This window comes from Chiloscyllium plagiosum, chromosome 3, assembly GCF_004010195.1.
Source record: "Chiloscyllium plagiosum isolate BGI_BamShark_2017 chromosome 3, ASM401019v2, whole genome shotgun sequence".
NCBI classification, from domain to species: domain Eukaryota; kingdom Metazoa; phylum Chordata; class Chondrichthyes; order Orectolobiformes; family Hemiscylliidae; genus Chiloscyllium; species Chiloscyllium plagiosum.
Window position 1 is genome coordinate 68,502,137 of NC_057712.1, and position 13,570 is coordinate 68,515,706.

At 39.4% G+C, this 13,570-nt stretch overlaps 1 protein-coding gene across 4 annotated transcripts in view; it reads right to left on the minus strand.

Annotated features, from left to right (window-relative positions):
* The window catches only part of LOC122544600 (nuclear receptor coactivator 7-like), a 122,593-nt gene that overhangs the window by 87,614 nt on the left and 21,409 nt on the right, over positions 1-13,570 (minus strand). For all 4 annotated transcript variants that reach the window (XM_043683925.1, XM_043683919.1, XM_043683927.1 and 1 more), the window contains exon 3: positions 9,136-9,277. In XM_043683925.1, the coding sequence (XP_043539860.1) occupies positions 9,136-9,182 (47 nt within the window). In that variant the 5' untranslated portion in view covers positions 9,183-9,277. The remainder of the gene's footprint in view (positions 1-9,135; positions 9,278-13,570) is intronic.

Genomic DNA, 13,570 nt, shown 5'->3' on the forward strand with positions numbered 1-13,570 from the left:
GCTGTACAGGGGCCTGGTGAGACCACACCTGGAGTACTGTGTGCAGTTCTGGTCTCCAAATTTGAGGAAAGACATTCTGGCTATTGTGGGAGTGCCGCGTAGGTTCACGAGGTCAATTCCTGGAATGGCTGGATTACCTTACACTGAAAGACTGAATCGACTGGGCTTGTATACCCTTGAGATTCGAAGATTGAGAGGGGATCTGACTGGGACGTATAAGATTATGAAAGGATTGGATACTCTGGCAGTAGGAAACATATTTCACTGATGTGTGAGTGCCGAACCAGAGGACACAGCTTAAAAGTATGGGGTAGACCATTTAGGACAGAGCTCAGGAGAAACTTCTTCACCCAGAGAGTGGTGGCTGTGTGGAATGCTCTGCCCCAGAGGGCAGTGGAGGTCCACTCTCTGGATTCATTTAAGAAGGAGTTGGATAGAGCTCTCAAAGATAGTGGAATCAAGGGTTATGGAGATAAGGCAGGAACAGGATACTGATTAGGAATGATCAGCCATGATTATATTGAATGGCGGTGCAGGCTCGAAGGGCTGAATGGCCTACTCCTGCACCTATTATCTATTGTCTATTGTCTATTGTTTTACCCAGAAAAAAGTTATTTAGGTTAAGAACAAGCAAATATGTAATATGTTTTAATTCTATGTGCTTGTATGTTAATGTCTTGAGATTTGACAGTGTTCCAGTAACAGATAAGTGATGTTGTTGAGCGAGATGATTTACAGCGAGGTTGCAATGAATAAAGGATCTATATCATTGGTTACTTTAGGTTATGGAGAGGAATTTCAAGGCACTTCATAGGAGCATTACCTAACAAAATTTGACTCCAATTCACAGTACAAAGTAATTGGATAAATGAGCTGAAAATGTGTTTCTGGAAAAGCGCAGCAGGTCAGGCAGCATCCAAGAAATAGGAGAATCGACGTTTCGGGCATAAGCCCTTCTTCAAGAAGGGCTTATGCCCGAAACGTCGATTCTCCTGCTCCTTGGATGCTGCGTGACCTGCTGCACTTTTCCAGCAACACATTTTCAGCTCTGATCTCCAGCATCTGCAGTCCTCACTTTCTCCTCCTAATTGCAATAAATGACCAAAGCTCAGTCAAAGAGATAGGTTTAAAAGATCAAAGAAAAATGGAGAGAATTAGAAAGGGGGACTCAAGAGTTTGAAGCTTTGGGAACAGAAGCCTGCTCTGCTATTCAACAGAGTCACTCTACTTTGATCATTTAACCTTGCATTCCAAACACTATTAATTCCCATAATGGTTAAAATCTATCAATCTCTGTTTTGAATACACAAGAACAAAGTATCCACAATCCTCCGGGGAAGGAAACTGTGAAGATTTACTACTCTGAATGAAAGTTTGATCTCAGACCCAACTAGTCAACTCTTTATTCTAAGACTGTGACTCCACACTCAAGAGAGGAAATTATGTTTTCGAGGAAATATCCTGTCAGAAGTGGGTTAGAATTAGATCACTTCTCAATCTTATCTTCAAACAATAATAGGCTTAACCTACTCATTGCTACTTGCATGACAATGCCCTACCCCCAGAGCCACTGACAGAATTCTTGTTGCATTCCCCCTGGAGCAAATGTATCTGATTTTGGATAAGGAGATCAAAACTGTACACAGCATTCCATTGGTTCTGTATAATTGCACTAAGATCTCCAACATGCAAAACTGCAAAACCATTTTTGCAGTATGCATTATAATTTGCCAATTTAGCATAACTTTTCAGAACATATAACTGATGTACAATACATTGTTTGCTACCAAATCAAAGGGGCAATGTTGGCAGGTATATTTGTAAATTCTCAGGCGCATGCTCTAAGCAGGTCTGTAGTTTTATAATGTAAACAAATGAAACTGCTAAAATATTTGAAGTGACTGCAGAGGTTTTGCGTGCAAGCACAGTGTAGGCCTCTACTTTTAACTACATTTTAGACAGGACAGTGTAAAATCAGCTGGCCATTGATTTGCAGACTAAATTATATCAAAATCAGCAAATCAAAGAATATTAAAATTCACAAAATATTGTTTTGCGCCAAGTGACACATATTTGTGTATCTACAATGTTTAATAACATTTAGGTGTCCTCTGATACAAAAGCAATCCATGCCTGCACTTGAGCATTCACATTTGAATTGTTAAATGCCAGGTAACATTTACACCAAATGACATGCAAAAAGCGTCTTCAAGTGAAAATCTAACCGTTTCCTCTTATTATATACAAGGGCATTACCATCACAATCTGTCACAGAAAAAGGCCATTAGGCTCATTGTACGAGCACAGGTTCTTCAGCCATCCAATATCAAGTGCCCATTTCCTGATTCTTTTTTTCCCCCCATACTCTTACATACTATTTTTGTCAAAATAATCAATGACACCCTCTCAAATGTCTGGATTACGGCTGTTTCTATTACACTTCCAGGCAGTGTACTTCAGACCTTAACTACTTGTTGAAAGTTTTTCTCACATCACTCTTGCTTCTTTTGAAAATCAATTTAAAGCTGTGCCCTCTCAGTCTTTCTTCTTTCACAACTGGGAATAGCATCTCTCTCTCTATGTCCAGCCTGTTGATGATTTTGAAAGCCTTTATCAAATCTCCTCTCAGCCGTCATCTCTCTAAGGAGAACTGTCCCAATTTCTTTAATCTATCCTTATAATCTTGTAAATTTTTTCTCCTCTCTCTCCAATGCATTCACATCATTCCTATAACATGGCTCCCACATTGGGCACAATACCCTAGTTGAGGTCCAACAAGTGTTTTATACAAGTTTAACATTACCACTTTGCTCTTGTACTCTATACTTCCATTTCATAAAGCCGAGGTCACTGTATGCTTTATTAACTGGTCTCCATTTGTCCTGCCACCTACAATGATTTGTACACATACAAGACCCTTTCAATATTCTTTCTACCAATGTACATCTCTTCTCTGCATTGAACTTCATCTGCTAACTATGTGTTCTGTCCACCAACTTGTCAATGTCAAGAGTGTGATGGAACATGCTCACTTGCCTGAATGATTGCAGCTCCAAGAACTCAAAGCTGACACCAACCAAGACAATATTTGTATCATCAATCGTCACAGGTGAGGTGCTGGAAGATTGGAGGTTGGCTAAAGTAGTGCCACTGTTTAAGAAAGCCAGGGAACAATGGACCAGTGAGCCTGACGTCAGTGGTGGACAAGTTGTTGGAGCGAATCCTGAGGGACAGATTGTGCATGTATTTGGAAAGGCAAGGACTGATTAGTCAAAATGACTTTGTGCGTGGAAAATCATGTCTCACAAACTTGATTGAGTTTTTTGAAGTAGTAACAAAGAGGATTGATGAAGGCAGAGTGATACATGTGATCTATATGGAATTCAGTAAGGCGTTCGACGAGGTTCACCATGGGAGACTGGTTAGCAAGGTTAATTCTCATGAAATACAGGGAGAACTAGCCATTTGGATAAGAACTGGCTCAGAGGTAGAAGACAGAGGGTGGTGGTGGAGGGTTGTTTTCAGACTGGAGGCCTGTGACCAGTGGAATGCCACAAGGGTCGGTGCTGGGTCCACTACTTTTCGTCATTTACATAAATGATTTGGATGCGAGCATAAGAGGTACAGTTAGTAAGTTTGCAGATACACCAAAATTGGAGGTGTAATGGACAGCGAAGAGGGTTACCTCAGATTACAACAGGATCTTGATCAGATGGCCATTGGGCTGAGAAGTGGCAGGTGGAATTTAATTTAGATAAATGTGAGGTGCTGCACTTTGGGAAAGTAACTCTTAGCAGGACTTATACACTTAATGGTAAGGTCCTCGGGAGTGTTGCTGAACAAAGAGACCTTGGAGTGCAGGTTCATAGCTCCTTGAAAGTGGAGCCGCAGGTAGATAGGATAGTGATGAAGGTGTTTGGTATGCTTTCCTTTATTGGCCAGAGTATTGAGTACAGTAGTTGGGAGGTCATGTTGCGGTTGTACAGGACATTGGTTAGGCCACTGTTGGAATATTGTGTGCAATTCTGGTCTCCTTCCTATTGGAAAGATGTTGTGAAACTTGAATGGGTTCAGAAAAGATTTACAAGGATGTTGCCAGGATTGGAGGATTTGAGCTATAGGGAGAGGCTGAACAGGCTAGGGCTGTTTTCCCTGGAGCGTCGGAGGCTGAGGGGTGACCTTATAAGAGGTTTACAAAATTATGAGGGACATGGATACGGTAAATAGACAAAGTCTTTTCCCTGGGGTGGGGGTGTCCAGAACTAGAGGGCATAGGTTTAGGGTGAGAGGGAAAAGATATAAAAGAGACCTAAGGGGCAACCTTTTCATGCAGAGGGTGGTACATGTATGGAATGAGCTGCCAGAGGAAGTGGTGGAGGCTGGTACAATTGCAACATTTAAAAGGCATTTGATTGGGTATATGAATGGGAAGGGTTTGGAGGGATATGGGCCAGGTGATGGCAAGTGGGACTAGATTGGTTTTGGACATCTAGTCGGCATGGACAGGTTGAACCGAAGGGTCGGTTTCCATGCTGTACATCTCTATTACTCGCTATTTATTGCAAGTAATTAGATTCTAGCTAAAAGGTACTCAGTTCTAAACTGTTAACATACAATACTAATTCAAACTCCTATTCCCTTATAAACTCCCACTTACACACACAAACAGATTATGTACAGTGGGGCAAAATCTAGAAAGACAGTTCAGCGGACTTGATTCCCAGGTACTGTTGTTAAGATTATCCTCGTGGCTCTTCTACTGGCCATCACCTTGCTTCAGTTGTTTTCCTGCAGATGCTCCACTTACAATGATCGTTGAAAGAAAGATAAACCAGCTTGCTTCAGGTTCACAGTAAGTTTTGACTGCAAGAGAACTCCTGAAATGGTTAAGAACTGAACACGTCTCATTCTCTCTTGATCGCAGCTCCAAGATGTTCAGTGACCTGAGAACCAATCACAGAGCTGTTGGCAAGCAAAAAGGTCTCTGTCTTTGAAAACTGGTCAATAGTCCATAAATCAATCAAATCCTTGATGCTGGCAAAAGCTGCAATATTACATTCCCTCAACTCCAAAATATCTGCAACTCTAATCAGTGCTGGTTCAAACAGTCAATGTTTGCAATGAATTTCAGACTACTTGTTTTTCAAAACAGCAGCTACCCTTTCAAACCCTGGCTTTTAAAATAGCTTTCTATTGTTTTAGTCTCCATCTTTTAGGAACACAAAATTTTAAAAAAGCATGATCCTTACATGATTGGTGTCCTCCTATGACATCTGCTTTGACCAGGCTATTGTGAACTTTCATGCAGTTGGATGTCAAATTTTGTTTGCTGATGCTCCTACTTACTTCATAGGATTGTGATTCTATTTTAAAGGTGCAGATCATTAGAGGAAATACACAAGTTGGAGCCGTAATACTTTGCCCTTCTTTAACAATCCTTTCAATCATTTCTGAATAGGCTAAAGCAACCGAGCTGGAGCCTACCAATAATTTCAAGCAATATGCCCAAAATACACAGGAAACCCACAACCGCTACCAAATGAAAGAGATGTCACCAGAAGACCATCTGATTTACATCATCCAGTGTGGTTACCCATGACACAGCTCAGAGGAAGAACAATCAGCCGACGTTCGCTCCTTCGCAGAACTAGCTAATTAGTCCCTTGCTCTTTGTCCAATAACTCATCATTTTCTCCCCTCAACTATTTATACCCAATTACCCTTCGGAAGTTATAATTGAGTCTGCTCCCACCATCATCTTTCACAATATATTTCAAATGTGAACAATTTACTGCACAAAATAATTTGTTTCATGTTACCTTTGGTTCTTTTGCCAATTACCTTAAAAACCTTGGGTTTTCAACCCTGACATCATCACAAATAGTTTCCCATCTTAATCTACTTAGGTTTAATTATTTTGAATCCTGTTATGAGATTTTCCTTTAACCTTCCCTATTCCCAGGACAACCACCTCAGTTTTTCCAGTCTCTCCTCATAGCTGAACTACTGTTCAGCTTCCAGTGAACCATAACAGCAAATCTTCTCAGCATACTTGCCTTGGATTTGATACTGTTACTATTGTGTGATGCTCTTAATTGGATTCAAGATTCTACTGAAGCCGAACAAATAATTTATAAAATTTTAGCATAACTCACTTGCTTTATATATTATGCTCCTATTTATAAAACTAATGGTTCTTATACATTTAAAACAGCCTTTTCATTGAGCCCAGCCATTTTCAAAGACTTGTGTAAATAAACCCAAGTTGCTGCATCATTTTTATAATGGTACCATTTAGTTTGTATCACATCTCACCATTATTATCAAAATCCATTATCAAACTTCTCTGCATTAAATTTCATTAGCCACAGATTTAGCAATTTCACCAGTCTATATGCTCTTCATTGTCTACTCCATTCCCAAATTTTGTTTTGTAAAGTATTCCCTTCATACTGAAGTCCAAGTCACACTGAGATGGTATATTGATACCAGAATAGCAATTCATCTGTTATTCCTTAAATTCTAACCAAATAGGTTTTGTGACATGTAACTTCATCTACAGGTCTGTTCCTGGAAATCGCAACAAAGTGAAATAACAGTGGAAAATTAAAAGTTAAAATCTGAATTTGACTTTTCCGGGCAAGAAACATCCAAAGGATCTTATGTATGTTGTTAAAACTATACTGTACATGTGCAATAACCATGCCTTCCTGAATGAAATAACTTGTAAAGGTTTGATTTGGAAATATATTGTGTAAAGTCAAATGATATAACTCGCAAAGTCTGTCTTTCTTCATATGCTTCAGATACTTAGGGTTTGGGAATGACTTGCGTTCAGAAGTGGCTACCAAGTCCACTACACAACCTTCAGATCTGCCACAAGTGGGCCAGGTAGATCAGATAGATGAGTTTTTTTGGAGGTTTTTTGCAGATGGTCTGCTATCAAGGCAAGTTCCTAACAAAATCTATGTGTTCAATACCTTCCCGAATGAACTTTCTCCCATTTTGGTTGGTCACCATGGTTTGGCAGATATCTCCAACCACACTGAGATGAACATCAACTATGACTGGAGGACCATCAACTTTTCTGCCCAAAACCTGCTGGTCTTACCGTTGAAGGAGTTGACCCTGACTGAATGTTACAGACTGGCACATTCCAAGGTCCAGGACGACATGCTGAGGAATGCGCTAGAGCTTGGGGCTTGGCCACCAAGGCACAGTAGGGAAAGGCCACCATTTAAGGCCCTCTGCCAAAGAATAATGGGGATTCATTCAGTAATTGGGCGCTGCTGATGCCTCAGCTAAATGCTAAAAAGTTGACAGTAAATATAGAGAATGGTGAACATCAAAGTTTTAATTTTTTTCTCTGTAAGTAAAGAGAGTACAGATCTGAATGGCTTCATTAACTATACATGTACCAAAGACTTTTTTCTATGAATAAAGTATATTTTTACAATTAAAAAAAGTCCCTCTGCTTCACCAATGGCAAGTTGGAGAAGGACCAGATTTGGGGCTCCAAGGTTAAACAGACGATTGTAGAGTCAGACACCTAGAGACCAAGTAATATATGTTGCATTTCTCAGCTAAATGAGCCCAAAACAAGGAAATAAATTTTACCCACTTTAAATAGCGAATATCTCCCTCTCTCTGACTTTAAAAAGAGCTCCTTTTTGTGGTTTGCTTAATGTGAAAAAACACCTCAATTGCTCTCAGTTCAGAATGATACCAATCAGACCATCACTACAGTTGTGAAACAATATGCGATGAGGAAAATGTGAAATAGTATACGAAACAATATTAAATTTAAACTGAAGATGCAAATTAGAATACCAATCTTAAAAGCGTTGAAACTTTAAAGCACAGTGACTCAACATAGGCCAACTTAAAACAGGGACCTATTGTACGTACAAGGACAAGGGGGAATGCCATCTATTATGGACAAATTTAGACAAAAAAAAATCCATCTCTCCATCACCACCTCCACAATGGAGAAACTGCACAATTTCTCTCCTTCAGCATAAATTCAAGAACAAATCCCAAACCCCAATAACAAACTTAAGAGCTTTTCTTTGCTTCAACCCAGGAATTTTATAACACTACTCAATAAGGAATATATAGTTCCATGCAACTTCTATTGGCTTCTGCTGATCCCTGGTATGCAAGCCCTCATGTAGTGTTCTTCATCACATCCACTATTGGTCCAGTTATCCCAGTGCTTTTTAACAGGTTTTATCAAAATACTGATTGTGTGCAAGATTACAGGATAGTACCTAATTATTATGCAACTCTTCAACATATAAAGGATGAATCATATTCCTTATGCACTTTTTATACATGGTCTTATATACATTTGGTTTAATAAATACCTTTTTCTAGACACTGTACTAATGTATGCAGTAATATAGCTTCGCTGCTCCTTGGATGCTGCCTGAACTGCTGCGCTCTTTCAGCACCACTAATCCAGAATCTGGTTTCCAGCATCTGCAGTCATTGTTTTTACCTTAGTAATATAGCTTATACAATTCTGATCTAAACATTGAGTAGTGGACAAGAACCCAGAGCTTAGTAACTCTAAAATATCAAAAATAGAAAATCGGAAAAGGCCAATGCTCACAACACAGCAATCACCATTGGTACAGCAGCAACAATTCACATTGATAATAAGAGGGAACACTTGTGGGGTTTGGGGACAGAGCATTATTATGAAACAGATACACTTGTTAATTTTTTATTATAACGTAACTACCTAAGGATTATTTGCACCACTCACCAATGCAGACACTCGCCTCCAGTACAAAGGTCACAAATTAGAAACTAAATAAAGAGCAAGAATTACTTCCCCTGCAAACTACAAAATAGCCGATCACATAGATGTTATTGCATCTCATTAATACCAATCTTCTTTCTTATTCTCCATGAAACAGTTATTTTTCAGACAGTTAAGGAGTCAACAAGCTCAACCCATCTATAGTAAAGTCACCTCAAAGCAAGGAAATATTCATGGACAAGCATTTCCATTCTGTGGATTCTTAAAAAAAAATGTTTGCTTTGCTTTAAATCCTTTTTGAATAAATATTAAAACACAGTATAATGTACAGCAAATTCCAAAATAGATAAATAACTGAAAAAGATTACCTGGCAAAATAACCTGGTCTTCTCTTTTTCAAATCTTTAGTCTCCATGGTAGAATACTTCAAAGCTGATTACTTTTCCCTTCCACACTGTTCAATAAAATGCTTTTGTTTCCAATTTCATGGCATCTGCACAGGAATGGTGCCTGTAATAATATAATCTTGTGACTCAGACTGCTTCACAAACAGAGTAGCCGGTACTTGTTGTTTACCTTGAGATGAACATTTAATCACATGCTTTTATATTATGCAAAACCCTCTAATGTTCATTTATTTTAATAGATTATACAATGTAAAGTATTTTTCACATCATACTGATTAAAGATAAGCGATATAAACTAAACATTAACTTCAACAAAGTCAATTTACTTCAATTGCCATTGGCACACCAAAACTAGGTAGTTATTTCCATTAAACACCTTATGGGAGCATAACTCCTCAAGATCCCAATGGCTGATATGAAAGGAGATTTCAGGATGCAAGAATTCTTGCAGATATAATAGTCTTAATTGCAAGGGAGTCCAAAACACATTTTGAATTATGAAGGCAGGGTAGACATTCTATAGAAATCCAACTTCAAACTTAAAAATCATCAAATTGATGATTAATTACAGTGGTATAAAGCAGTTGCAACTTAAATGCAGGAATCACATTTCAAGGAAAACAGACAGTATAGGTGTTACTGAAAAAAAATCAATGATACTGTTTGGGGTGGATAGTGAAGTTACCAATTCTAACTAATCTCAAAAAGCTGGGAGAATGCAGTAGCTGAAACAGATTTAAAAAAGAAATTATTAAGTAAAACTGATTTTGTGCTGTCATTGTCTAGTGCCTGCTGAAAATGGAGAATGAACCAAATATGTGCCACTTAGTTAGCTCTGACGTCACTGGCAAGGTCGATATTTACTGACCATCTCCAATTGCTACCATTCCCCAGCTGCAAGCAAACCCCGCAACATGTACATGCATACATGTACATGTTGTGGGGTGGTGATGTTAATATATTACTTTTCTATTCTTCCTGTCAAACTGAACAAGTTCACATTTTTCCACATTATGCTCCCTCCTACAGGAAGAATGTTGTGAAACTTGAAAGGGTTCAGAAAACATTTATAACAATATTGCCACAGTTGAAGAGTTTGAACTATAGGGAGGGGCTGACTAGGCTGGGGCTATGTTTCTTGGAGTGTTGAAGGCTGAGAGGCGACCTTTTGAGGTTTATAAAATCATGAGTGGCATGAATAGGGTAAATAGGCTGTGGGAGTCCAAAACTAGAGGGCACAGGTTTAAGATAAGAGGGCAAAGATTTAAAAGGAACCTAAGGGGCAACATTTTCATGCAGAGGTTAGTGTATGTATGGAATGAGCTGCCAGAGGTAGCGGTGGAGGCCAGTACAATGCAATATTTAAAAGGCATCTGGACAGGTATATGAATAGGAAATGTTTACAGGGATGTAAGCCAAATGCTGGCAAATGGGACTAGATTAATTTAGGATATCTGGCTGGCATAGATGAGTTGGACCAAAGAGTCTGTTTCTATGCTGTATATCTCTACGACTCTATGATCCATAATATTACTCTCACATCAAACCCATCTACACCCTGTTGTAGGCTCTATGTCATTGTGACAACTGACTCCCCTGATTCTGCACCATTAGCAACTCACATTTGGTCCCTTCATCCAAGTCATTAATACAGATGGTAAATAGTGGCAGCCTCAGTCCCTGCAGCACTCTTCTCGTTAGTCCACCAGTCCCAAAATAACCCATTATCCTTATTTTCTGCTTCTGGTCACCTAACCAATCCTCTACCCATGCTAAATATATTACCTCCTACACCATCTTACTTTGTGCAATGGCTTTATGAATGGCATCTTATAGGTGCATTAGTCAGAGAGGGGTGGGTTGCTCTTCGGAGGGTCGGTGTGGACTTGTTGGGCCGAAGGGCCTGTTTCCACACTGTAGGGAATCTAATCTAAAAAGAAATATCTTTTGAAAATTCAAGAAACTACATCTACAAGTACCCTTTCATTCACCTTGTTAAATTCTTTGAGGAATTAAATAAATTGGACAAATACAATTTCCCTTTCACAAAACAATTCAGATTCTGCCTGACTGAGAAAGTCAGAAAATAATATCCTGCTAATAGCTTCTTGTAATGGATTCTGGCATGTTCTCCATGGCAAAAGTTGAACTAAATTACTTAGTTTCTACTTGGTTTACCTCATTACTTGAATAAAGATGCTGTTTGTTGAACATAAAGAAAGGAACAGTTAGCTTTACAGACTTTTCAACTGAGATCCCGGAGACGGAAATAAAGGAAAACAGCAACTGCTGTGAACAGGCTGGTAATAAAGATTGTTCTTTGTTTGCCACCAGGGAGGATGCTTCTCAGAGCTTGTTCTCTGGTTGTAAAGATAGGGTCAATGGGAATTCAAGGACACCAGAAGATTTACATTGTTCTCGCCAGGAGAAGACACAGTGGTCCTTATTGATGGACATTTTAGTCAATGAACTCTCAAAGCCTGAGTGGAAATAATCTTGCTATGCATATGAGACATTAAGACTTATCAAAAATGATGTTAAAACAAGATTTTTGGAAGCCAAGAGTAACTTTGAGCTGGTTCCTGCTTTAAAAAAACATGCAATTCTGCAGACAGCAGGTTGTTAATGTATAAATGTGAGTTGGGTTTTTGGTCACATTATGCTTAAATACACATTTTCTGTTGTTCGGTGTATTAGTTAACTACCAAGTAATGTGTGGCCGACGTTGGTTTTAGTTTGTTGTATTTATAGTTTCAAAACAAAACTTTTTTTTTAGTCTCAAATTGGATTGTAACAATGAGCAATAAATGCTTTTGAAACAACAACCTGTCAATGAAAGGGAACTGGTGGATCCACTGTATTTGGATTTCCAGAAGGAATTTCATAAGATGCATTCTCTAAGGAGTCTATGTTTACTTTGGCTCTCTCTTCCTCTTATAAGCCATAGGAACAGAATGAGGCCATTCAAGCCATTGAGTCTGCTATGCCATTTGATCATGGCTGATTTGTTTCTCGATCCATTTCTCCTGTCTTCTTCCCATAACCCTCGATCCATTTACCAATCAGGAACACATCTATCTCTATCTTAAATACAATCAATGGCTTGGTCTCCATAGCCCTCTGGCAATGAGTTCCACAGATTAACCATTCTCCTTATCTCAGTTCTAAAGGATTGTCCTTACACTGAGGATGTGGCCATGGGTCCTAGTCTCTCCTACTAGTGGAAACATCTTCTCCACATCCACTCTGTCCAGGCCTATCCCTATTCTGTAAGTTTCAATCAGATTCCCCTCACCCATCTAAACTCAGCGTCTCCTCATATGACAAGCCCTTCGTCCCCAGGTTCAATACTGTAAACCTCCGATGGAACTCTCCAACGCCAGTGTATCCATCCTCACAGAAGGGGCCCTCTCAATATTCCAAATGTGGTCTTAGCAGAGCATTACACAGCCTCAGCAGTACATTTCTATTCTTGCATTGAAGCCCTCTTGGAATGAATGCTAACATTGCATTTGCCTTCCTAACTGCCAACTGAATCTGCACGTTAATCTTAAGAGAATCCTGAACGAGGACTCCTAAGTCCCTTTGTGCTCCAAATTTCAGAAGCTGTTCCCCATTTAAAATAATTTGTGCCTATTCTTCCTACCAAAGTGCATAACCTTACACTTTCCCACATTGTATTCAAGCTGCCACTTCTTTGCACACACCTATAGCCTGTCCAAGTCCTTCTGCAGCCCCTTTGCTTTCTCAACATTACGTGCTCCTCCACCTATCTTTGTCTTAACTGCAAACTTAGCAATAGCAATCTCAGCTCCTTCATCAAGAGTGTTAATGTAAAATATGAATAGTTGTGTTCCCAATACAGACCCCTGCGGATCTCTAATAATCACCAGCATCTATTCGGAAAAATATCCCTTTAACCCCACTCTTTGGCTTCTGCCAGTCAACCAATCCACTATCCATGCCAGTACCTTATTGTAACATCATGGGCTCTTACCTTATTTCATTATTTAGAGTTATTTAGCACAGACACAGACCCTTAGGTTCAACTCAACCGTGCTGACCAGACACCCCAATCTGACCAAGTCCCATTTGCTAGCATTTGACCCCTATCCCTCTAAAACCCTTTCTAATCATATACCCATCATGGTGCCTTTTAGATGTTCTAATTGTATTCACCACCACCACCACTTCCTCTGGCAGCTTGTTCAATATATGCACCACCTTCTGCGTTAAGAAGTTAGGCCTGACTCCTGTTTGAAATCTTTCCCCTCTCATCTTAAACCTATGCCCTCTAGTTTTGGATTTCCCCCCACCCTCGGAAAAAGACCTTGGCTATTTACCCTATCCATGTCCCTCAGGATTTTATAAATCTCTAAGGTCACCGTCAGCCTCC